Here is a 25,470-nt window from a genome sequence, read left to right as displayed (position 1 = left end):
TCCTCTTCCTCTTCCTCCTCCTCCTCTTCTTCCTCCTCCTCCTCTTCCTCTTCCTCTTCCTCTTTCTCTTCCTCTTCTTCTTGGAGTACTGCTATTTATTCAGCCATTGATTAAGCTGGAATTCCACCTTCTTTAAGGGAACAGACAGAAAGTGCCTCTGCTCCCCTTTTGTAGTACCCAAGGTCACTACTGCTCTCTGGATAGCTCCAGCAACCTGCTAGGGGGCAGTATCTTGTATTCTGGAATACATGTAGGTAAAATGGTCATCATGCATTCTTCCCATTTTTTTTAATAGGTCTGGCAAACCTCATCATAAAAATACTGGAGAAATCATATGTTGCTCTTAAAATATTATTTAAAGATAAGTATTATTATCTTTGTGTTTTATTTTTCAGTTGAGTGTACTATTGGATATATATTCATACTCTTTAATAATTTCTTTCAAAAAAAAGATTTTGTTTTGCCCTCTTGGCTTCCAATAAGGAATATTCAGATAACAAGCTTATTACCAACCATGGCCAACTTTGTTCCAGGAATTGCTTTCCTCCATTCATTTGCAGACCCTAATGAGGAGTTTTATGGCCGTGGGCTTTATGCCTGCCCTTCTGTGCTACCTTACTCTTCTGCTTTTGGTGGTGGTTCTTCTTAAGGCAAATGTTGCCTTTAGCATTTTTCTTGGTTGCTCGTTCTTTCATCCATTGCTTAAGAATACGACTATGCGGGCTGACACAGATTCTTCTGTGTTTGATGTGAAGGCTGTGGTGATAGAAAGAAGAGAAAGAAAAAAAAAGAAAGTTATTGACTGAAAATACAAGTAAGTGAAACTCAGCTGTGTTTCCCACATTTAGGGAAACCAAATCCTGAATCTGAGCATGATAGACTCTGCTGCCTGTGCTCTATAGAAAGCATTGAAGGATGGAGGAAAGAAATGGGGAGAGAAGAGGGGAGAAGAGAGAATAATGGAAGGATGGAGAGAAGAAAGGTGGAGGGGAGGAGAGAAACCCGGTGAAATCAGTTCTTTTTCTGGACACAAACTTCATCCAATAAAATCAAGTTATTTGTTACTGCCCTTTCCAACACATCCTCTTCAGGAAAAGTTGTTCAGAGCCTCTCAGTAAAATGTCCCTTTCCCATACTGGAGTCTCATGGCACTGGTTAGCTTTTACTTGAGTGTGTGTGTCCCACTCTCTTGTTTCTTGTGGTGGTATGATCCTCATAGAGTCATCTGAGAATCATCTTGCTTACAGAAGAAAGTCAGCAATCAACTGTGAAATCTAAAGACAATCTGGTTTTGTTTCCAATAAAATGAGCTAAAATATTGCAGAAGTTTCTTATTCTTTTAAACCACATAAACGTCTACCATACAATTAAGATCTTCCTTTTTTCCTTCCTTCCTTCCTTCCTTCCTTCCTTCCTTCCTTCCTTCCTTCCTTCCTTCCTTCCCTCCCTCCCTCTCTCCCTCTTTCTTTCTTTCTTTCTTTCTTTCTTTCTTTCTTTCTTTCTTTCTTTCTTTCTTTCTTTCTTTCTTTCTTTCTTTCTTTCTTTCTCTCCCCTTCCTTCCTTCCTTCCTTCCTTCCTTCCTTCCTTCCTTCCTTCCTTCCTTTCTTCCCACACTCAGTGGTTCTAAGGGAAAACTGTATATGGTGCCAGGGACTGAATCTGGGTTTACCATGTGTAAGGCAAGCACCCTACTCACTGTACTGTCTTTCGGGTCCTATTTTCAACTAGCAGCAGCTGCCTCAGACCTCACCAATTATAGTGATGATTTCTAAGCATGAAACAATGAACCTATTTCTAGGCAGAAAAGGAAAGCAACCTAATGAGTTCACTGTAAGTTAATTCATATGAGCTCATTGTAATTAATAATACATGTGTGGAAATTATCTTTCAGACACTACCAATATTTTTGCATCTAAAATACTTTGTCTCAACACTAGATATTCTCACTACTCTGTGGTAATCAGAAAAACATACCTAGGAGCATCAAAGATGGGCAAAGTTTTGACTCTAGATTACAGAAACAAAAATGTCAAGGAAGAAGGAGATGAAAGAGGGAAGCAAGAAGAAGAGGTCCAGAAGTAGCAAAGGAAAGGGTCAGGGACCTTGGGCATCTCTATGGTATTGATGCAGGTATCTGTCTATACCTAAACCCCTATACCCAACACTACTGAAAACATGGGACCCAAGCTCAAATAATTAAACTTAAGGAAGTATCTAAAAAAAAGGAAGGAGAGAGAGAGAGAGAGAGAGAGAGAGAGAGAGAGAGAGAGAGGTAGGGAGAGAGAAGTGCCTGACATAGAGGCAGGCTGCCAGATGGAGGGTGACCAGAGGAAAATGAGAGACATAGGTGGTGAGAAATGTACACTGGTGAAGGGATGGGTATTGAAACATTATATGACTGAAACCCAACAATGAACAACTTAATAACTATCTCACAGCAATTCAATAAAAAAGAAGAAAAAATCTATCTATCAAGGATTCATATTGGGGGTGGGAGGAGTAATGGAATTAAGGGGTGTTGGGATTGGAGGTGGGACATTATATATCCAAAAGTTTATGGTAGACAACTTTGCGAATTGAGGAGTCTAAACAAAAATTTAAAACAAGACAATAAAATGATACATTTTAAACCTTAAATTTATTCCACAAAGGCAGAACTAAGAAACAACATTTTGAACAAGAAAAGACATACTCTGCAGTAAAACTATTTAAAAACAAGGTCAATTTTGTCTTTATTTTCAGTTTTTTGCTGAAAATCAGGAAACACAAGAATATCTGTAATCTATAATTTAAAAAAGCACTACATAGTGAAATTTCATCTTATTTGAGGACAGACCTGGACTTTTTCAGTTGCTAATCAGAGGTCAATTTTTAAAATATTATTATTATTTTTTAAAGAATCAGCCAATTTATTTATTTATTTATTTATTTATTGCTTTTTTGGGTTATACTCGGCGATGCACAGTGGTTACTCCTGGCTCATGCACTCAGGAATTACTCCTGACAGTGCTCGGGGGACCATATGGGATGCTGGGAATTGAACCCGCGTTGACCGCGTGCAAGGCAAACACCCTACCCACTGTGCTATCACTCCAGTCCCTTAAAAATATTTTTGTTTTTTGTTTCTTTTTTAGTTTTTTTGGGCCACACCTGGTGGTGCTCAGGAGTTACTCCTGGCTCTCTGCTCAGGGATCACTTTTAGTTGGGCTCAGGGGACCAAATAGAATGCCAGGGATTGAACCCATGTTGGTTGTGTTGTACAGCAAGTGCCCTACCTGCTATACTATCTTTTCAGTCACAGAGTCACAGAGAGGTCAGTTTTACAAACTTGTACTTGATATTTAGATAGATAGATAGATAGATAGATAGATAGATTAATTTTTGAGCCACACCCGACTGTGCAGAGGTCTTACTCCTGGCTCTGAGCTCAAGGATCACTCCAGATGGGGCTCCCAGGCCTATATGTGGTGCCAAGCATCCAATACAAGCCAGTGCATGCAAGACGGATGCCTTATGATACTATCTCTTTGGTTCCTTTGAATAAAATATTTTTATTTGTGTGTTTTTGTAGTGCTGGGAATCAAACCCAGGGTTTCACAATTGCAAGGCAAATGTTCTACCTCTGAACCCTATCCCAAGCCTCAAACAAAATATTTTCGAATTCAAGTGATTGGCTCATATTTTTCATCTACTTAAAATTAATTCCACATGAAATTGAAGATTTATTTAAATCATGTTTTCTCTTTTCAAGGTGAGGATTTACTTCATTTCTGTTTCTATACTTTTCAATTTCTAATTCGGACTGGCTTATCACAAAGAAACATTTCTGAAAAACTTGTTGCCATTGGTCTCCAGTCCCCAGCATCTCTCTCTTATTCGTACAGACACACAGAAACTTCTGATTCTTTTCTCATGTCTTCCTGGAAAGTCCTGTGATAACCTTTACAGCTTCCGTAGTGTCATTAGTCTGAAGCGACACCTACTATGAAGGTGAAATGGTACTGACCATTGCAAATGGGCAACAAGCGTCTCTGAGAGAAGCCCGAGCAGCCTCAAGCACAGGACTGAATTCAGCTTGGTGGACCTGACACAGACATCCAGAAGTTTCCAATATTCCAAGTATGGTCTGTTTAGCAACTACCTTTGAAACTACCTTTTCTCTCCAACTATGGCCAGCACTATATATTAAGATTAAATTAAAAACCTATAGGATCTCAGTAGGCCATGAATAAGATAATTCCTTTCTCCCATGCAGACACTTAGGCTGAGGAATGTTCTGGGTGAAGAGCTATCTTCCTCAAAATCTAATCCTGAGTATGACTTTTACTCTTTTTGAGAGCTCAGATATTCTTTGTTTGTTTTGGGGCTACACCCAGAGGTACTCAGGACCTGGCTCTGTGCTCAGTTATCGCTCCTGGTGGAATTCAGAAAAACCCTATGGGGTGCTGGGGATTGAAGCCGGGTCAGCCACTTGCAAAGTTAGCACCCTACTCACTGTACTGTATTTCCAGCCCCAGATCTCAGATCGTCTTTAAGAATCTTGTAAGATCTATAAAGTTCTGCACAAGAAAGGTGGGGGTGATGCTCACGTATTCAACCCACAAATTTCTGTGAGCCCACAGCCCCTTGGCATAATGGAAGTCCAGCAATGAACATGTTGCAAACTCTCCCTGAGCCTGTGAGAGCCTCGGCAGGAGCAGCATCTCCAAGTTGGACAATGGGCGTGGATTCCTCTGAAAGTGGGCAAGGGGGTCCGTCTCAAGAACCATCTGTGGGACTGGAGCGATACCACAGCAGGTAGGGCATTTGCCTTGCATGTGGCCTACGCGGGTTTGATTCCCAGCATCCCATATGGTCCCCTAAGCACTGCCAGGAGTAATTCCTGAGTGCAGAACCAGGAGTAACCCCTATGCATTGCCGGGTGTGACCCAAAAAGCAATAAATAAATAAGTAAATAAAATGAAATATTTTAAAAAAAGAACCATCTGTAAACCTCAGTGGATCAGGATCTCCTAAAGACATCTTGTCATTGCTGCACGCCCAGATCTTAGGATGGTGCTTGGGACACACTCTTGAATCAACAAATATTTGTTGAATTTACAAAAGTTTACAAATATTCATCAAGAGCTTCCAATGACTTCCCAGGAACAATCAATGGATTTATCTATATCCCAAGAAGGGGTAAAAAAGCGAGTGCCTCATTTGTGTTACTGGGAGCCTTACATGGCCTGAAATCTGCATGTCAGCATGCCTACCAACAATCTGGTGCTGAATGCAATGGGCCTTGGGGAGTGCATGTATATTTCATTTCATATGGGAGACTGTAACTTCCGCAAGCTTGTAGGTATATTGTGTGACCAGGAGACCTGGACCCCCCTCCCACTTGTGCCAGTCACTCGGCATATGGCAGCAGGTAAACTAAGACACCTCCTTAGCCACACCCCCATGTTCAGTGTAAAGCTTTGGATCAACTGCCTAGGGGCGGGGGGGAGGAGGGGTGCTGAGGAAACAGGGTAGAGAAGGATGGAAGGGTTCCCAGTAAGGCAGCAGCTCAATCAGAAGGAAAGAGGACATGTGTGCAGGCTAGCAGGTGGGACATGGTGTGAGGGTGAAACTGATGCCATGACAAGCTGCAGCTAACATTAAATCTCAACGAGGCCTCTGTTTCTGTTTCCCCAGACCAGAACTTGCAGTTTCTGGTAAACTCCCAGTTGAGTAATTTGCTGAGATAAGGAATTGGGCAGTTGGGTCTGGCCGGTCATTAGGGGTCACTGTACCCTCCTTAGAAACTGTTGTTAACCATTGCCTAATTGCTGACCACCATTGTAATATGGTCAATGCTAAAAATAGACCAGTATATAAATTGCTTCTTAACTCTGAACCCTATACAAACTGCTTGTGAGTTGGAGTCGTGGTTCTTATCAAGACTCCACTGTGCTGGATGAGACTTGGACTCAGCTTGAGCTAGCAATGGCTCGGGCTAGTAATAAAGTTCCTTTGCTTTTGCATTATTGTGTGTTGACTTGGTTCTCTCCATAATTGGGAATCTGAAACTCAGGCACAACAATGGCTGTTTGGAGAGTAGAAATGACAACAACAACCCACATATTAAATTTACAGTTAAAGATACGGAAAGAAGTCACTTTTGCCTCCTTCTTTTGCTTAGGGAAATAGTGAACAGTATCGGGTAGCTGAGAGCCTCTAGCCTTATGCACAGCATTACTGCATGGGGAGTAGAGGCTATTGTGGGACTCAGGACAGCCAGAGTCCAGCATCTCCCCATATTCTACGATGGTCTCCCCCACTGATGTGTAGAGCTTCTTCCTGTGGCTTCAGTGAGCCATTTGCAAAGATTATGTATAGTAATTCTGAGAAATGGAGAGATTGCATAACATAACTTTTATTACAGTGCACTGTCATAATTGCTCTATTTTATTATTATTGTCTATTATCATTTATCTTTTTTTCTTTTTGGGTCACACCCAGCAATGCACAAGGGTTACTCCTGGCTCTGCACTCAGGAATTACTCCTCGTGGTGCTTGAGTGACAATATGGAATGCTGGAAATCGAACCCCAGTAAGCTATGTGCAAGGCAAACACCCTACTCGCTGTGCTATCGCTCCAACCCCTATCATTTATCTTTTATGGTGCTTAATGTTTCTTGCTTCTTGTTGGGGTCACATCCTGTGGTGCTCAGGGGCAAGTGATACTAGGGATCGAATCCAGGTTATCACACATGCAAGACTTGTGCTCTACCAGTTGAGCCACATTCCTGTCCCCTTACTGTGTTTCCTTTATAGATTAAATGCATAGGGAAGAAGCTAGAGTGATAGTACTGTGGGTAGGGCACTTGTCTTTCATGCAGCTGACCCAGGTTTGATCCCTGGCATCCCATATCTGAGTGCAGAGCCAGGAGTCACCCCTGAACATCACTGGGTATGACCCCAAGCCCAAAAATAAATAATTTTTAAATAGGGAGAATATATAATATATACAGGGTTTGGTATAAGCTGCATTATTGGGCATCTACTGGGGTTCTTGACACCTGTCCCCAACAAGCAAGGGAGGGGGGCTCTAGTGCAGAGGAATTGTGTGTCCACCCCAGAGAATCTCGAGCATGAAGGTCAAATGTCTTCCCTCAACCCCCTTAGTTTGATGATGATGTGTATTTGGTGTATTCAGCCTAGATGTCCCAGCCTGCTGTCCTTCAGCTCAAGAAATGATCATGGAATTGATCATCAGACCCCTGGGATAGCAAGTACTCACATGACAGCAGACAAGTCACAGTCCCCATCCACTTTCTGAATGCGACACATGGTCACTCTTTGCAGAAGCCTTTTGGAAATATGATGTGAAACCTCAGTGCAACAGCTAGAAGCAATGGGAAGGATGGCTACAAGAGGAACAGAAAGAAAAGGTTCAGACTTGCTGTTTCTAGAACCATGATCTGGCTCTCATCTGATGGACCCCCCCAAAAAAAAAGGTGGAGGGGAGACTTTGTTTGCATGGCCAGAAGCTGCCTATAACTTCCAGCAGAGACTCTGTATTTGTAAGAAACAAAACACTGAGTACCACCAAAGACAGAGTCAAGAAAAGAATTAAGGAAAACAATACTAGTGAGGTATAGGTTAGTCACATTCAAGATTGTCCCACGCTAAGAGAAGAGTTCCTGGGCCCCAGTGCAGTTTAAAAGAGTTTTGCTCGGCATGCACTTAAATGAATCTTAAAACATTTGATGTTGGAGAGATAGAACCTTTTCCAGACAAAAGGATGTGCAGAATCAAGACTACTAAGACTGGAAAATCCAAGGCACATTTAGGATATGAGAAAAAAATGGGCCATTCAGTAGCTATGAGGATTTGTGATATGCTCAAGAGACAGAGATTCTGAATGACAGTCTAAGGAGGTTTAATTTGTGACTTTTTTTATTGGGTCATCATGTGACACAGTTACAGACTTTCATGATTACTTTTAGTCATACAATGATCCCTTCACTGTGCACATTTCCCACCACCATTGTTTCCAGTGTCCCTCCCGCCACCCCCACCCCTTCCCCCTGTGGCAGGTACATTCCTTCTTGCTGTCTCTCTAATTTAGGGTGTTATGATTTACAATACGGATACTAAGAGGCCATCAAGTTTAAAATCCCTTGTCTACTTTCAGGACACGTATTCCATCCTGAGTGATCCCTCCAACTATCATTTACTTACTGATCCCTTCTCCATCCCAACTTCCTTTTCCCACAGCACATGAGGCTGGCTTCCAAACCATGGAGTGATCCTCCTGGCCCTTATCTCTACCGTCCTTAGGTGTTTAACTTGTGACTTTTATGGGTATCATTAAACATCTGAGCAAGAGAAAGGTTTTAAGAAAACCCATCATTGCAGTTATTACCAAGGATTAAAGTGGAAGAGTGTCAGGGGCAGGAGATCAAGTGGGAGGATCTTGCATGTTCCAGATATAAGGAGAAGAGAGTGCTCAAATATATTAAAGGAATCTGTTCTGCTGCTAAGATATGTGTGTGTGTGTGTGTGTGTGTGTGTGTGTGTGTGTGTGTATACAAAGTCTGGCATGCCATGTGCACACAGAAATCTCTTGTTAGTGGGCAGTAAATTCTACTTAAAATTTTAGAAAGTGGTGCCTGGGCATATGACTTAGTGGTAAAGCTCTTGCCTTACATATGTGAGGCAGTAGGTGTAAGTCCTACACCAAAAAAAAATCATTCAAAACATTTTTAAGCTCCTAACAATTTAGAAATTATAGCCACCAGTGGCTGTAGGTAGTGGCCTCATAATGGCCAATAGAAGCTAGCCCATGAATTAGGAGTTAAAAGAAATTGTTTGAGGGGCTGGAGTGATAGTACAGTTGACAGGTTTGCCTTGTACTTGGCCAACCCAGGTTGGCCAATCCCTGGCAATCCCATATGGTCCCCTGAGCACTGCCAGGGGGGTTGTTAAATCAGGGTTAATTCCTGAGTGCAGAGGCAGGAATAACCCCTGAGCATCTCTGGGTGTGATCCCCCCCAAAAAAAGAAGAAGCAAAAGAAACCAAAAGAGGGGCTGGAGTCATAGCACAGAGGGTAGGGCGTTTGCCTTGCACACGGCCGACCCTGGTTCTATTCCCAGCATCCTATATGTTCCCCTGAGCACCGCAGGAGTAATTCCTGAGTGCAAAGCCAGGAGTAACCCTTGTGCATCACCAGGTGTGACCCAAAAAGCAAAAAAACAAAAACAAAACAAACACTGTCCTCCCATTGTTCATCGATTTGCTCGAGTGGGCCCAGTAACATCCCCATTTTTTTGAGACTTGTTGTTACTGTGTTTGGCATATTAAATACGTCACGGGTAGCTTGCCAGGCTCTGCCGTGTGGGCAAGATACTCTCAGTAGCTTGCCGGGCTCTTCTAGAGGGGCGGAGGAATCAAACCCAGATCGGCTGGGCTGGTTGCATGCAAGGCAAACGCCCTACCACCGTGCTATTGCTCCAGCCCTCAAAAAAAAAAAAAAGAAAGAAAGAAACCAAAAGAAATACTTTGATCGTGACTTGCTCTTCAAACCTGTGTTCTGCCTTGAACATGTACCTTGCTTGCTTGTCTCTACGTTGTTTCCTTGCTTATTTTCACTCTTTGAAGAAGTGTGTGTTCTCTTTTGAACATGTGCATCTCCCTCTCTCTCCCCCTCGCATTTTTCTAAGTAAGTCACAACAACTTGCTTCACAGAAAAGAAAGAAAGAAAGAAAGAAAGAGAGAGAGAGAACGACCCTCACATCTTCCTAAGTAAGTCACAACAACTTGCTTCACAGAAAAGAAAGAAAGGAAGGAAGGAAGGAAGGAAAGAAGGAAGGAAAGAAGGAAGGAAGGACAGAAAACATTGCATCCTTGGCTCTGTCTCTAGCGTCAGTGCTGAGCATGTACAGGTGTTGCCTCTTCGGGTGGGGGCTGTTTCTTGTTCATTCCTGGCCCACATAGAAACGTCAGGCTGCCCCACAGCTATGGAGTAAAGAAGGAGCCAGTGTGATTGTCAACATCCCTATTGCTCACTCTCTGGGCACAAATGCTATTCATAACCATCATCTTTTCATCCTCTCATTTATTCTCTTTTCCAACAAACATCTGAGCAATTAAAATATTCTGGACACAATGCTACTCACAAGGGGTTTCAAAAATAAATTAGACCATATATTTCTGTCCTGAGAAGCAACAGTCTGGAACAGAAATGCTCAAGACAACCTCCCATTGGTCCATGTCTTTCTGGGAAGTTTCCACAAGTCCCGAAACCGATGCACCACTGTTCACTACAGCACATTAGAGACTCTCTTAAAATCAACCAACAGATGGTGGCTGGAGAGATAGTACAGTGGGAAAGATGCTTGCCTTACATGCAGCCAACATGGGTTTGATCCCCAGCATCACATATGGTCCCCTGAGTACCACCGGGAGTAATTCCTGGAGTGCAGTCAGGAATAACCTCTGAGCACTGGCCGGTACTACCAAAAGACCAAAAACTAACAAATAAAAAAGCTTCCCAATAATTAAATAATGTCACATCCAACTAGAATGAAGGATGAGTAGAAACATATTCATGTTTACATATGTTAATGTCGCCTCTCTCACCAATTATTAAAGAGGAAAATTGCGCTTCAGTATGAAACTACAAATCCTGGTTTTGTTCCAAAAAAGTATTCATAGGGAAGAAAAGTTAAGGAAATATGTACATATATGGGTCCAAATAAAAGCAAAGGGGAAGCTTTTAGCTAGCAAGCAAATTTTGCAGTTTTTACCGACCTCCAGTGCTCTCTCCAGAGGCAAAAATTGAGTTCTACAAACTCAAGCAAGATTAGAAAAGTTCACTCTCCCGAAGGGAAGACCCGGTAAGCATCAGAGGACCCAACTCTGGTCTCCTGAAGGAGGGGCCAAAATTCATCTGCCCTTGGAGGAAGAGCAGAGCATTCCAGGCAGCAGGTAGAAGAGCACAGTGCCAGAGCTCTTATCAAGATTCTCAATAACAATGGTCCAAGCAGCTCTGCAAAGACTTTGGGTAATCTCCAGCCCCCAAATCTGGGGGAAATGCTGTGATCTTTGTCCCTGAGACTCTATGCACAATTGACTGGCACCATACCAGGAAGAGTGACTTCCCCTTCCTCTGTGATCGCCTCTCTCACCACTTCTGAAGAGCTCAAGCTTCCCCATTGGAAACAATCTCAGCATGCGGCATAGATCAATTATTATATACCCTAGCTTCGGCTCAATGAAGATTTTTTTCACCCTCAGGAAATGAAAATTCATTTATGTCTCCATACATATGTTAATGACATATTTCTATGAATTCATTCATGAAAATATGTCTCAAATAACTTTCAGACCATGATGGAATATGTTTGTTTCTGCTGTTCAGTTTCATTTCTGTTCCAATAACTGTCATGCAGTTTACTTCAGCAGCCAGAATGAAGGAGATGACTTTTTTCCCCCAATGCAAGTTACTCCATGCCTCAGGAATCTCCTTGTTCTCACTTGATTGAGACCCAGTAAGGGACTTTTTGTTTCATTGTGTGGAGTTTATATAAAGAACTACTAGACACTAACCAAGGAAAATGCATGTATTTAGGTGTGTGAGTTATGTGAGTGCTGACACCAAATCAAGATCTTGCAGCAAGCAACCAAGGAAGAGGAAAATAGCTTGTGTTCCTCCTGGGAATATATCCCAGAGAGGCAAAAACGTGTAGCCGAAGTGACATCTGCACTTGTTTGTTCATTGCAGCACTCTTTACAGTAGCCAGAAACTGGAAGAGACCTGAGTGCCCAAGAACAGATGACTGGTTAAAGAAACTTTGGTACATCTACACAATGGAGTACTATGTGGCTCTTAGAAAAGATGAAGTCATGAACTTTACATACAAGTGGTACAATATGGAAAGTATCATGCTAAGCGAAATGAGTCAGAAAGAGAGGGATAGACATAGAAAGATAGCATTCATCTGGGGGATATAAAATAATAAAATATGAGATTAATACCCAAGAATAGCTGAGAGCAACACCAGGAGAATTACTCCATAACTTAGAGGCCAGCTGGGTATTCTAGGGGAAAGGACAATTCAGATAGAAAGGGGAACACCAAGTGGAGGGTGTTTGGAGGATCCTCCCAGGAGGGGAGATGCAGGTTGAAAGTAGACTGGACTGAACATGTTCGCCACTCAATGCCTCTCTGGCTGATCACAGCGCCCAGGAGGAGAGAGAGAACAGGGGGGAATGCCCTGCCACAGTGGCAGGGGGGGATGGGGGGATGGGAGGATGGGGGGGGGGAGGGATATTATCCTGGTAGTGGAAAATGGGCACTGGTGGAGGGATGGGTATTTGATCGGGGTATGACCGAGATCCAAGCACAAAAATTTGTAAATCTACAACTGTACCTCATGTCATTTCACTAATAAAAAAAAAAAATAGCTTGTGTTCAGCAAATATTTATCGAGGATCCATGCCAGATCCTGAGTTCTGCCTTAGAAATGTTGAAGTTGAGGCATGGTTTCTGCCCCGATGATGTCTAGCAGGCTGATGAGAGGCAAGCAGGCAAATAGTGACAATGCATCTGTAGTAACAGTCTGCTCATGGTGCTGTGAGATTGTTAGTGAAACTTGGAAGGCCTGGGTTGGATGCTCTCACTTATGTGAAACGTCCAGAAAAGGCAAATCTACAGGAAGTTGATTAGTAGCAAGTAGGTAGAGTGAAAGTGAATCTCTATACTGAACCCTGGAGATATAATACCCAAACAAGAACAGAGCACAGTAGACTGGGCACATCTTTTTCATGCTGATGACTTGACACCACATGGGCCCCGAAGCATTGCCAGTAATGACCTCTGAGCACAGAGCTGGGAGTAGCTCCTGAGCATGGCTGGGTGTGACCCAGTAAAGGGAGGGGAGGGGAGGGGAGGGGAGGGGAGGGAAGGAGGCAGAGAGGGAGGGGAAGGGAAGGGGCTCCTAGTTTCAAGGTGCTAATTCACAGACCACTGCTACTAGCTGTGAGCTGAGGAACCATTAAAACAGGAAATGGGCTTTCAGAAGCCTTGCGGGAATTAAGAATCATAGGAAAACACATGCATTTAAGCGTGTGAATTATGTGAGTGCTGACACCAAATCAAGATCTTGCAGCAAGCAAGCAGGATCGCCTTTGTCAGCTATAGAGATAGGACATTATTAAGAATCAAAAGGTAAGAGACATAATTTTAAAAATTGATTAGATGTTAGCAGATCTGATTCATGCTCTAGGAGGCAGCAGAAACATAAAAGACCAGGCCAAATGAACTCTTCAAGAGTACAAGGACTTGAGCGTCAGTACTATCCGGGCAGTCCAAGGCAGTGATCAGATTTTTTTGCTAGCACTGCCCCCTAGCGGTTCGCTCATGCTTTGTCCTAAAAGAATATTTCTTTTCTTGATCGAAGGGATCGAAGGGATTTCTGGGTCATGTCATTTTCCCTCCTTCCCTTCCTTGCCTCTGCTGATGTTGTTGCGGTGACCCTCAGGGGCCACACACGCACCTAGTTGTGATGCTCACATAGCAGCACTCTTGTCCTCGGCACTTTTCCGGGTGGTTCCTCTTTAGGTGGAACCGTAAAGTTCTTGAGTTCCCCGGGGTCTTAGAAAGCTGCCAGAGATGAACAGCAAAAACACCAGGCCCGTGCTCAGTGCATGGAGGCAGCACCGGGGATTGAACTCTGGGTCTCACGCTTGCTAGACAGGCGCTTTAACCACTGATTCATCTCCAAGATTTCATTTTATTTTGGAAGGTCTCCTAAGCATGCTTGGGGGCTTTGGAACCACTCCCACTCATACTCAGCCGGCTAGACAGGTGGTTCAGGCTAACACTCAGGTTTATTGGGGTCTTCAGTACTGGAGGTCACAGGGGTCACCCTGGCTATGGTCCAAGGTCCCCAGGGCCCATTAGTAATCAGGACATGGAGATGGATTTTTGCACATACCAGGCATGTGCTACTGGCCCTCAAGTATTTCCCTAGACCTGATTTCCTTTATAAATAAATATTTATTTATTTTAATTTTGGGGGCCACACCTGGCCATGCTAAGGGGTGACTCCTGGCTTTGCCCTTATAAATCACTCCTGGCAGTGCTCAAGGGGAATTTAAGAGATGCCGGGGATTAAACCAGGATTAGCTGAATGCAAAGCAAAATCCCTCGCTGGAGTTTCTTCTGCCTCTACAGAGATTTTACTCAGATATGTGTCTAGTTGGTTGGGGAGAAAACTGTTGATTTTAGAGAAATGGAGTCTCATCAAGACCCCCTGACTAGAAATCCCATGGGAAAGGTAAAGGTCTGTTTAAAACCAGAATTACAGAAATAGATGCCTGTCTGGTAGAATGGAGGTTACCCTGGAGGGAAATATATAAAAATTATTTATTTCTGAGATGGGAGTCACACCTAGCAGTGCTCAAGGAGACCATATGTGTTGCCAAGGAGTGACCCAGTGTTGCCTCTGCAAATAAGACATCCTGCCTAGTGAACTTGATCGAGCATCACCTGTGGGATGTTGTGAGAACGTGCCAGATCCACCCCCAGCGCCCTCCCTAACCCCTCCAAAAATGCCCCCTTGATTTGGGAGGACTGGCCATAGGGTCCCAGACAACAGAGCCTCTGGGGATCTCCTATGAAGGGCGAAGCAAGATGAGGAGAGAAGTAAGTACACTTCCAGCTGGGGTAGGAAGAGGGTGAACCGCATTGCGGGGTGGGAAGGGCCAATGGTAACACCTTACAGAGGACAGAAACACCAGGACATGCAGGCAGGGATTCTGCTGATAGCAAGAAACACTTGCTGCCCATCAGAGCGCCTCCCCCCAGACATATGCAGAAAAACAATCCTTCTCTGACCCACAGTTTCAGAAATAACAGGAACATACAAACAGGAGGGTTTTTCGGAAAATGTGTTATAACTGTTAGGCAAAAAAGCTGAGCCCAGAACATCAACCTTTGTGTTCGCTGGCCAGTGATACCCCAGCCAGAAAAGTCTGTGGGTAGCATCTGTGTGAACTCTACAAATTGAGGAAAGTGTTTGAAACATTTTTCAGATGTTTGGGGGATGGTTTCAATCTTTGCACCATCACAAGAAATGTTTTTCTTCTGTATAAGCTCCTTTATCAAGTGCCTGAGGCTCCCATAAATAGTGTCCAAATGAGAAAAAAACAAAACATTATGTCTAGAACTGACTTTACCTCTGCTCTGAATTAGAAAGGATGTTTTGGGGTTTTGTTTTTGGCATAAGGATGATGAATATCTAAGAAATGTAAATGTGGGGCTGGAGTGAATAGAACAGCGGGTAGGGTGTTTGCCTTGCACGTGGCTTATCTGGGTTCGATCCCTGGCATCCCATATGGTCCCCCGAGCACTGCCAGGCCTGAGTGCAGAGCCAGGAGTAACCCCTGAGCATCATTGGGTATAACCCAACAATTAAAAAAAGAAAAAGAAAAAGAAATGTAAAGGTAAAGAGCACAGGCTCTGCATTCTGTTGCTGGCACCACACGACCACCATGTCCCTGGTGGGGATGCCCTGGTGGCCTCTAACACTGCTGTAGGACCTGGCCACACCACCTCACTAAGGTCTGGAGTTGAGCTGCTCAGTCTAGTTGGCTGTTTTTCTTTTTTTCTTTTGGTTTTGGGCCACTCCCAGCAGAGTTCAGGGCTTACTCCTGAGTCTATGTTCAGGGATCACTTGTGGTGGGCTTGGTGGACCACACAGGGTTTCCAGGAATCCAACCCAGGTCTACCACATAAAAGGCAAGTGCCCTGCCCAATATACTATTGCTCCAGCCTCAGTTGGATGAATTATTCTAGAGTGGCCTAGGGTCACTGAAAACTGTCAAGGAGCCCCCTGTAAAAGCAAGAGGCAGTGCTTCAAATCAAAAGAAATCATTGAATCTCTGCATCTGAGGATAATTTTATCCTCAGATTCACCTACCTTCTGGGTCAAATGAGGTGGAATCACTTCACTGAAAATGAAGTTGAAGCCAAGAGAAATTTGTGGAAACCTACTTTTCTATCCAGGATCGTTCTATTCTAAGATAATGTATTTCTACTTTTCTACCCAGGATCATTCTATTCTGGGTCTATTTATTTCTACCTCTCCATCCCAAATAATTCTATTCTAGGATGTTATTTTTAGTCATAGTTTCATGTTTACTGGCCTTTTCTAAATCTCTATGTCTCATTACATTTTCACAACTCACCACTCTCACAACTTACTACATCCATAAACATCGGCTCAAACTGCTTCTTTGGGGTGAGGGATGTAGGTCAGCAGTAGAGCACCTGTTTTGCACGTGTGAGGTCCCAGGTTCAATCCCTGACACCATCACAAACAAGCAAACAAAACCCCCAGAAAACAATAACCTGCTTCTTTGGGTCTTTGTTTCCTTAAAGAGGTTCTCTTGTCCAATTAAATTAGCTTCAAATAAATGATTTCTTTCTTCTTAATCCATTTTATGACATAGGGCCTTCAGTAAAATGCCTAGAACAGAGTATCTTTTTCCTTTCCCACATCAAATATTGCATAGTACTCTAATACCTATTTGTTGGTAGGATTCCTTTTAAAAGTCTTTTTGTTATTTGGGGGCTTTACCTGTCAGATGCTGGGAAAATGCAGGTGTTTAACCAGGTGTGCCTCACGCAAGGTAAGTGCCTTACCCCTGGACTATCTCTCCAGCCCCAACATTTTTGTTATTACAGAGTGTTAAGAGAAGTTTTGTAAATGAGCAAATACTGAATACTCTGTCTTATTTCTACATAAGACTCCTTATACCCTTTCCTTTCCCATCTCCCAATGCTGTTCGTGTTCTTATGTGTTTAAATTAATGTTGAATCAGGTCCAGCTATGAATGGTAAAGAACAAACACCACACCCCACTGGGGCACTCCTGAAGGCTAGCATATAACCCCAGGAGGATAATGTTGAGGTTTGGGGTCCAACTGTCCAACTAGCTGGGAAAATTAAGTTAGAATGAAAAACTAGATAATGGGGCAGTGGGCAAGAAGAGGTCTATTACTGACTAGTATCCATGGGTTAATAATCACTGGGGGTCAGAGAAATAGTCCAGGGGTAAAGGGATTTAGCAGACTTGAGTTTGATCCCTAGAACCACATATGTTCCCCTGAGCACTCGACCAGGAGTGATCCCTGAACACAGATCCAGGAATAAGTCCTGAGCACCATTGAGTATGACCCCCAAAACAATATAATTAACATCACTGCCACTGTCACTGTCCTCCCTTTGTTCGTCAATTTGCTCCAGCGGGCCCAGTAACATCTCCATTGTGAGACTTGTTGTTACTGTGTTTGGCATATTGAATAAGTCATGGGTAGCTTGATAGGCTCTGCCGTGCGGGCGAGATACTCTCAGTAGCTTGTCGGGCTCTCCTAGAGATGCAGAGGAATTAAACCTGAGTTGGTCGGGTCGGACACATTGGTTTGCAAGCAAACACCCTACCGCACTTCCAGTATTATTTGTTTTCAAATTTAAAACTGCATTAAATGCATAGGTTAAGATAGAACACACACACGAACAAACACAAAGAGGAAATGATAAAATATTTATTGGGGTAAACAGTGGAGGTAATACCAATGATTGTTCAATTTAGCCAAGCAGAGAACAGAGGTAGTGCAGCTCGCAGGTATCAGGTCCTGGGTTCTTGAAAGGGTGGTTTTAGTTTTGTCCGACCTTAACTGATCAATTAATGTTATAGTTAGGTCTCCTTGACTTTGCAGTGTGCTTTAAATTTATTTCAAAATAAATTTTGACAGCCTAGTGCCTGCCCAAACAGAGCCCGGCACTTGAAAGTCTCCACACTCCACAATCACCACCATGCCCCAGCTGGACCACACTGCTCAGAACAAACATCAACCAGAAATTAATCTTCTGAGAAACTCATATATTCAGGGTCTGTGACCAAAATCTCCAGGTTCTCATGGAGCTGGGGATGGGCTACCTTCCCCCCATCTCCCTGTACTTCCATAAGTTCTCGCAGTCATGCACATGCCGCAAATACACCATCTAGTTAAAATTTTAATTTCAGCTGTATCACCCCATTAAAAATTTTGGATCTCTTGGAGTGCAAATGTGGCTGCGCAACATCTCAAACTCTAAAATACTGGTAAACCAGTAGTAGCACACCAGATTGGATGAGATAAAATGTAGAAGACAACCAATCTCAATGAAAAAAATATAAACACAAAAGTCTTAACCTGTAATAATATCTTAGGTATCTCTTATATAAGGACTTAATGGATCCATGGTGAGATACAACAATCTTCACTAACTTTCTTCTAAGAAAACGTTTTTTGATCATTCTGTTAATAAATCATTAATAACAATCATTATAAAATAAATTATTAAGGTCCTTCTCTGGAACCAGGCTTAATGAATGTTTGTGAAAACCAGAGACAATGGCATAGGGAAAGTGTAATGGTGGTGGTATTGGTGTTGGAATATTGAATTCCTGTAATAAATAATCATGAACGGCTTTGTAAACCACAGTGTTTATATAAAGTGTAAAGAGAAAATGTGTAGGGGCTGGAGAGATAGCACAGCGGGTAAGGCGTTTGCTTTGCATGTGGCCAACCCGGGTTCGATTCCCAGCATCCCATATGGTCCCCTGAGCACCGCCAGGAGTAACTCCTGAGTGCAGAGCCAGGAGGAACCCCTGTGCATCGCCGGGTGTGACCCAAAAAGCAAAAATAAATAAATAAAAAATAAATGTTTTAAAAAAAAAAGAGAGAGAGAAAATGTGTAAAATGTGTAAAGTGTAAAATAAATAAATTTTTAAATTTAATTTTTTTGGTTATATAGTTGCAGCTATCGCTCCAGCCGATGGAACAATAGCACAGTGGTAGGGCATTTGCGTTGCATATGGCCGACTTGGCCGACCCAGGTTCGATTCCTCCACCCCTCTCAGAGAGCCCGGCAAGCTACTGAGAGTATCTTGCCCGCCCGGCAAAGCCTGGCAAGCTACCCATGATGTATTCAATACGCCAAACACAGTAACAACAAGTCTTACAATGGAGATGTTACTGGGCCCACTCGAGCAAGTTGATGAACAACAGGAGGACAGTGCAGTGCTAAATATAGTTGCAGATGAGATATTTACCCAACCCAGACATATGCATAGCTTTATACATTTTTTTAATTTAGAAACCATGATTTACAGAGCCTTAATAATAGAGTTTTAGACACATTTCAACACCAAACCCACCTATACATATACTGTATTTCTACATGTGGCTATTGGATAACATTGATTTGTCCTTGTTCCTCCTGCAGTGATCTCAGGTTCATTAAGTTTCACCCATCACAGTGCTCCTGAGGTACACCCAATTCCATCAGGCACTTCTAATCCTATATTGCTTTTCTCTTTCCTTTATGTCCTTTGCATGGTTTAGCAATGTCCTTTTTGTATAGACACAGAAAGGCAGTTGATGCTATACTTTTGTAACATAGGAGTTAGTTGACTCTGAATAATACTTACTACTGGGTAAATGGATCTCACATTTACTTGACTTAAGTCTCAATTGCCCTTACTTCCTAACACCCCCAAAAGGAGAGTCCCGGCAAGGGACAAGAATGGACCTAAGGCAAGTCTTAAGCTACCCTGGTATTGAAAAAGGCTAAGCACCATAAGAAGTAAAAGTTAAGAGCACAGTCATAGAACAAACTCTGTCATAACTCAAAAAGAAATGACTGAGTAAGGACCCTGCTTACTGAGGTCCTTTCCTAACCCTGGGGTTAGGAAAGACTATCCTGGCCTCAGGATAGTAGTCTGGGATTTATAGTGAAGAGCCACTCTTTAAACTTAATATAGCTCTTACTTGTTCATACAAAATTACTAGAAATAATATGATTGTTTAAATAGATTACTGGCTAAGGAAAAGAGAAAACAATATACCCTTAGATGGATCTACCCTTGAGTGGATCTCCTAATAATCTAGATTTGTTGAAGCCCCAGATGAGATTTTGTCCCTGAGTTAATCTTCTAGAACTTCCCTTGAAGGAGAGCTTTACATTTGTTTATTGTTATGATAATGTTAAACCCCATCTATGTGTACCCCCATCCTTCACAATTTCTGTATAACTATGCTGTGAGACAAGAATAAAGTTTCACTGATTACCAACCAGCCTGTGGCCCCAATGCTTTGTTTGCCTGTCGCTATCAGCCGGCCAGAGGAACAGTTCTCAGCCACTGAACACACCCACGCTTTAAAGAACTCCCACATGGCTTTGTGTTTATACATCAAGTAATAATAAATGAATTTACAAATTATCAAGAGTGAAAGAAATTGGGACCAGAGAGATAGTACAGCAGATAGGGTGTTTGCCTGTATGTGTCTGACTTGAGTTCTATCCCCAGCACCCTATATGGTCCATCAAGTTCTGCCAGGAGTGGTCCCTGAGCACAGAGCCAGGAGTAAACCCTGAGCACTTTTGGGAGTAAAAGAAATGTTTTTCTTTAAGGGGGTTAATATTTGATCCCTTTATAGAAAATTGAGAGAATTGCTATTAAGATACTCTGCTTCTCAAAACATAGAAAAAGCACATTAATAACCCTGAACTACAGTATAGATTTTCATGATTAGGTATAAGAACTCTGGTACTGGATTCAGGCCACTTCTAGAGACAAACAAAGGGCAGGTTACTGGGCACATATCAGCAAGAGTGTCTCAGGGTCTTGTCTGCTCCTGATGAAATGGAGAGTCCCAAATGCACATAACAATTTTCAAGCATAAATGCCTACTCTCAGTAACGCCCCCTAGCGAGAGTCCAGTGCCTGAAGTGAACAAAAGATAGATATTTCCATGGCAAATATTTCCTTGCAAGTCTGAGGCCACAAATACAATCCCCAGTGCTGCTCATGGTGTGGTCCTGGCAGTTCTTTCTTTGTTGGCCACTCAAGACAGTGGACAATCTCCAGAGTACAGTCAAGCGTGGGAGAACACCACCATCAAACAACTGTGCTACCGTCTGTCATCACAACAGGGCAGAGGCAGGGATGCTCAATCCCTTTCAGAATGCAGCAGGTTCCAAACAAGGATCTGAATCATAAGGACCCTTCTGGCTGGGAGCAAGCAGGTTGTTGGAAGTCAGCTGGGCACCCAGGAAGGCAAGCTCAGCTGGTTTCCACTTGCTGCTGTGGAAGGCTGCTCGGATGTATAATAAAAGAGTCAGACACCCAAGGACAGTAGATACAAGTGCCAAGGAGGTTTGCTCCATAGCTGGAAGCCTGCCTCATGAGCAGAGGGGAGAAGGCAGATGAAATAGAGAAGAGATCACGAAGAAAATGATGGCTGGAGGAATCAGTCGGGATGGGAGATGTGTGCCGAAAGTAGATAAAGAACCAAACATGATGACCTCTCAGTGTCTGTATTGCAAACCGTAATGACCAAAAGTAGAGAGAGATCATGGGGAATATTGTCTACCATGGAGGCAGGGGGAGGGAATGGAGGGGGGCATACTGGGGAGATTGGTGGTAAGGAATGTGCACTGGTGAAGGGATGGGTGTTTGATCATTGTGTGATTGTAACCCAAACATGAAAGCTTGTAACTATCTCACGGTGATTTAATAAATTTTTTAAAAAATTAAAAAATAAATAAAAGAGCCAGGCACACAAAGCCTAGAGATAATGGCTCTATGTGACCAGGCTCGGAGCCTATAAGAATGCTTGACAGACATTATTCTATGGACTCGATATTGAGGTCTGGGAACCAGCTGCCACATCAGCATGTGTGCTCTATCTTTGGGGATTATACCTGGCTTTTGATTCTGTTAAATGCTTCCTCGTTTACACAGAACACGTTGGAAAAGCCAATCACTGACCCATTCACTTAGTTGCTCACTTAAGAAACCATACAGATAAAGGAATCATTTATGGCTGGAAGAACAAATACATTTCTCCGACTGCTATCACTTCCCCAATCAGAAACAATAGCCAAGGCCACCTATTTAGGCCTTCTTTCTGTCACCCTCACAACTCGCTCCCTGGGAGTCCCAATCTCTGAGCAAGCACTCTGTGACGGGGCTGTCCCTCTCATTTCCACACTTGTTCTCAGACCCAGACATGCATTTCAACCCTTTTGCATTCATTTTTCAATGACAGAGAATAAGCGTTTCTCAGAAAATGTGAAAATGTCATTTTCTTGTGACCCTTAGGGACTAAGGATGAACCCAGGGCCTAACTCCAAAGGGGGTCCTCTCAGCCTCCCTTTCTTATCATCACCAGTGGTTCCTTTATGAACAACTCTGTGAAAAGCTGCCCGATCTCTCTGCACTGACCACTCTCCCTCCTGGACTCAGTTCTTTGGGACTTGTCTCTGGCGTGTTCCTCATTACCCTCTGCCCATCCCTCTCTTGACTCCTCAGAGGCCTGAGAAGTTGCCGCAGAAATCTCTGCCCTCAGGTGAAGTTTTCTGTGGAAAACTTGAGCTACCCAAACTGGGAGCAAAGCTTCTCACATTGGTGCTCTCTACTGGAGCCCAGAATAAATGCCTCCAGAGACCAAGTAGTTACAGCGAAGACAGGAAACTTAAGCGCAGGACACTTGGGAGAGGCTGGGTCCGCTCTAGTCAGCTCTTACCAGGGGACGCAGAATGTCTGTTGTTGGAGCAGGTTTTTCTGCTGAAGCTTGAAGTCCAGTTTGTACGTGTGTGAAATCTGGAGGTTTGAAATGTTGCTTGGTTTGGGGGTGGGGGAAGGTTAGGCCATACTGGGCAGTACTCAGGGCTTACTCCTGACTCTGTGCTTAGGGATCAATTCTGGCAAAGCTCAGGGGATCATGTAGGGTGCTGGGCATGGTCAGGTCACCTGCATGCAAGGCAAGTGCCCTACCCACTGTACTATCTCTCTAGCTCTGATGCCTCAATTCTTGAAAAGCAAAAAAACCCTGAGCTTATGTTTCCCCTCTGTTCTGAACTGAGTCATGTTAAAGTTTAAGAAAAGAACAGAGAAAGAGTTAAGTGCCTACATAAGTGCCTTTATTTAGGGCTTCCTAAATACTTTAGCCTAGAGAGCCTGAGATCCAAAGCAGTTCTCAACTCCAGCTCTAGGCCAATAGTTCAGTTTCATTTCATTTTCTTTGCCACAGTACATATACGGGTCAATCTCCTCTGTCCTGCCTCCCTTCTTCAAGGTGAGCTGCACATTTTTGGTATCCACAGGGCTGATTTTACTCTGAAAACTTGCAATTTTTTAAACACTAACGCAGAATGCCAAACCTGTCTATCTTCCCAGAGCCTGCATGCACTTCTGCCCAGACAACTGAACAGTTGAGGGCAAGGCAGGGGATTTTGCTAAAATCCTACCGCTGTCAGAAAAGAAACAGTTTAGGGCTGCACTGGTGTGGAAGGACCTCATCCCACAAGCAGTGTCACAGAAGGGATCTTCAGAAGCTTCTTGGAGCTCAGGAAGTAAAGCTGAGCTATTCTCTCAAGAGGAGATGGCAATCCTCCCTCCAACTGAGTGGAATTCGGCTCCCGGCCACAGCTGTGTGCAGCCCAAACCCCGAGGCACACCCCACGACTCCCCCCTTCTGCTGGACGCCCTGAGAAGCCACACTCACCTTCTGAAGAGTGAAGGGACACACAGGCTGCCAGGGCCATGAGCGCCAGTGCCGGTTGCTGCATTCCTGCCGGTCACACAGCGCGGGGAGGCACCGCAGCGCAGGCAGCGAGACGAGGAAATGAGATGAAGTGACCTTGAGTGCGCAGGAAGGCAAAGGGAGCCAGGAGGCCGCCCCGGGAGGTGCTGGGTGGTGGTGGTGGTGGGGGGGGGGGGGGTACCTCTTCCTTGTGCCTTTCCCGCAGACCGGTCTCTGCCTCTAAGACCAGGCATGGGTTCCACCATCTGAGGAGTCAGCGGTGGCTGGACAGCCCGGCTGGCTGTGATTTAGCTGTGCAGGTCGGAATAATCTGGGGACCATAGATATTATGGAGATAGGAGCTACCTACACAAGTTCCTCCCCAGACTTTCAAATCAGAATCTTGGAGCTGGGAACCAATCATTCAAATTTTTCCAAAGCCCCCTTGGTGATTCAGGGGGACAGTCACTGCGAACCGCTGCGTTAAGGAATCCGTTCTGAAACAGCTTGTTGAAAGCAGGAGTATCTGGGGACAAGAATGACTAGTCATAAACAATTATCTGGAGATGATACGAAGAAAAGCCGACCCTACTCTGGTTCTTGGTTTGCAGTCAAACTGATTCCAATGAGGTTGTTCAGAAATTCAGAAAACGCAAGAAAGTAGAGTGGCCTCTTTCTCTCTCCCTTCCTTTTTTTGTGAAAAAAAAAAAAAAAAGAATTAGGGAGCCAGAGTGATAGTACAGCGGATAGGAAGATTACCTTGCACGCAGTTGATCTGGGTCTGATCCTTGGCATCCTATATGGTCCTCCAAGCACTGCCAGGAGTAATTTCTTTTCCTTTTTCTCTTTTACCTTTTTTTTTTATTGAATCACTGTGAGATAGACCCCTACAAAGCTGTTCATGATTGAATTTCAGTCACACAGTGTTCCAACACCCATCCCCCACACCAGTATACATTTCCCAGCACCAGTGTCCCCAGGTTCCCTCCCATCACCCCCCTCCCCACCTCTTGCCTGCCTCTATGGCAGGCATTTATCCCCCCCCTTCTCCTTTTGAGCATTGTTATTTTCAATATTCCTACTGAAAGGTTATCAAGAATATCCCTTTACCTACTTTCAGCCCTCAGATCCTGTCCAGCGTGATCATTCCCAGCTATTATTGTCATAGCAGTCTCTTCTCCATTTTACCTACCCTCAGCCCCACACACACTTTTGGTTAGATCCAACCAGCCAAGAGTAATTTCTGAGTGCAGAGCCGGGAGTAATCCCTGAGCATATCAGGGTGTGACTCAAAAAGGAAAAAAAAATGATCCTATATTTAGGCTCATTCAGCTGGACTGTTTAGATGATCCCAATTTTGTTGGCAACATCTAAGGCGTCAGTTAGGAGCCAGGAGAACATGCGCCTTCCTGTATCCATCAGGTCTGCTCAGGTTGCTGACCTTGGCCTCATCAATGTCACAGGGTTTCTTCATAGTCTGTTCGATCCTGTGCTTGTTGACCTTGACACCCGCAGTGAGCACCAGTGTGTTGTTACCGTCTGTCTTCTTCATGGCTGACCCAATGGTCAGAGGAACTTGATGATGGCACGATGGCCAAGCCAGTTTCTCCTGGGGCACACTTCTAAGGGCATCTGGGCTGCCTGCTCAGCCGCAGTGTTTTGGGCCTTAGGAAGGTGGGTGACATGCAGGTGTTCTTTTTTGTGGCTGTGGGCACCTTTCAGCACTGCTTTCTTGGCCTTCAAAGCTTTGGCTTCAGCTTTGGGAGAGGCATGGGCTTCCTTCTTGGCTTTTGGTGCCATCTTTGTAAAAAGGGTTTATTTGTTTTCTCCTTCCTTCCTTCTTTCCTTCCTTCCTT

At 43.8% G+C, this 25,470-nt stretch overlaps 1 protein-coding gene across 1 annotated transcript; it reads right to left on the bottom strand.

Annotated features, from left to right (window-relative positions):
- Positions 1–563: 563 nt before the first annotated feature.
- CCL28 (C-C motif chemokine ligand 28) lies at positions 564–23,707 on the bottom strand. The gene is made up of 3 exons (XM_056112228.1): positions 23,597–23,707; positions 7,268–7,394; positions 564–756 (listed from the first exon to the last, which is right to left on the bottom strand). Exons 1-3 carry the CDS (start codon positions 23,658–23,660, stop codon positions 564–566), a joined length of 384 nt encoding a protein of 127 aa, XP_055968203.1. The 5' UTR covers positions 23,661–23,707.
- Positions 23,708–25,470: the final 1,763 nt, after the last annotated feature.

This window comes from Sorex fumeus, unplaced genomic scaffold (assembly GCF_029834395.1).
Source record: "Sorex fumeus unplaced genomic scaffold, SorFum_2.1 ptg000015l, whole genome shotgun sequence".
Classification (NCBI taxonomy): Eukaryota; Metazoa; Chordata; class Mammalia; order Eulipotyphla; family Soricidae; genus Sorex; species Sorex fumeus.
Note: the sequence above shows the minus strand (reverse complement) of the source record. Positions and strands in the feature narration are given on the sequence as shown.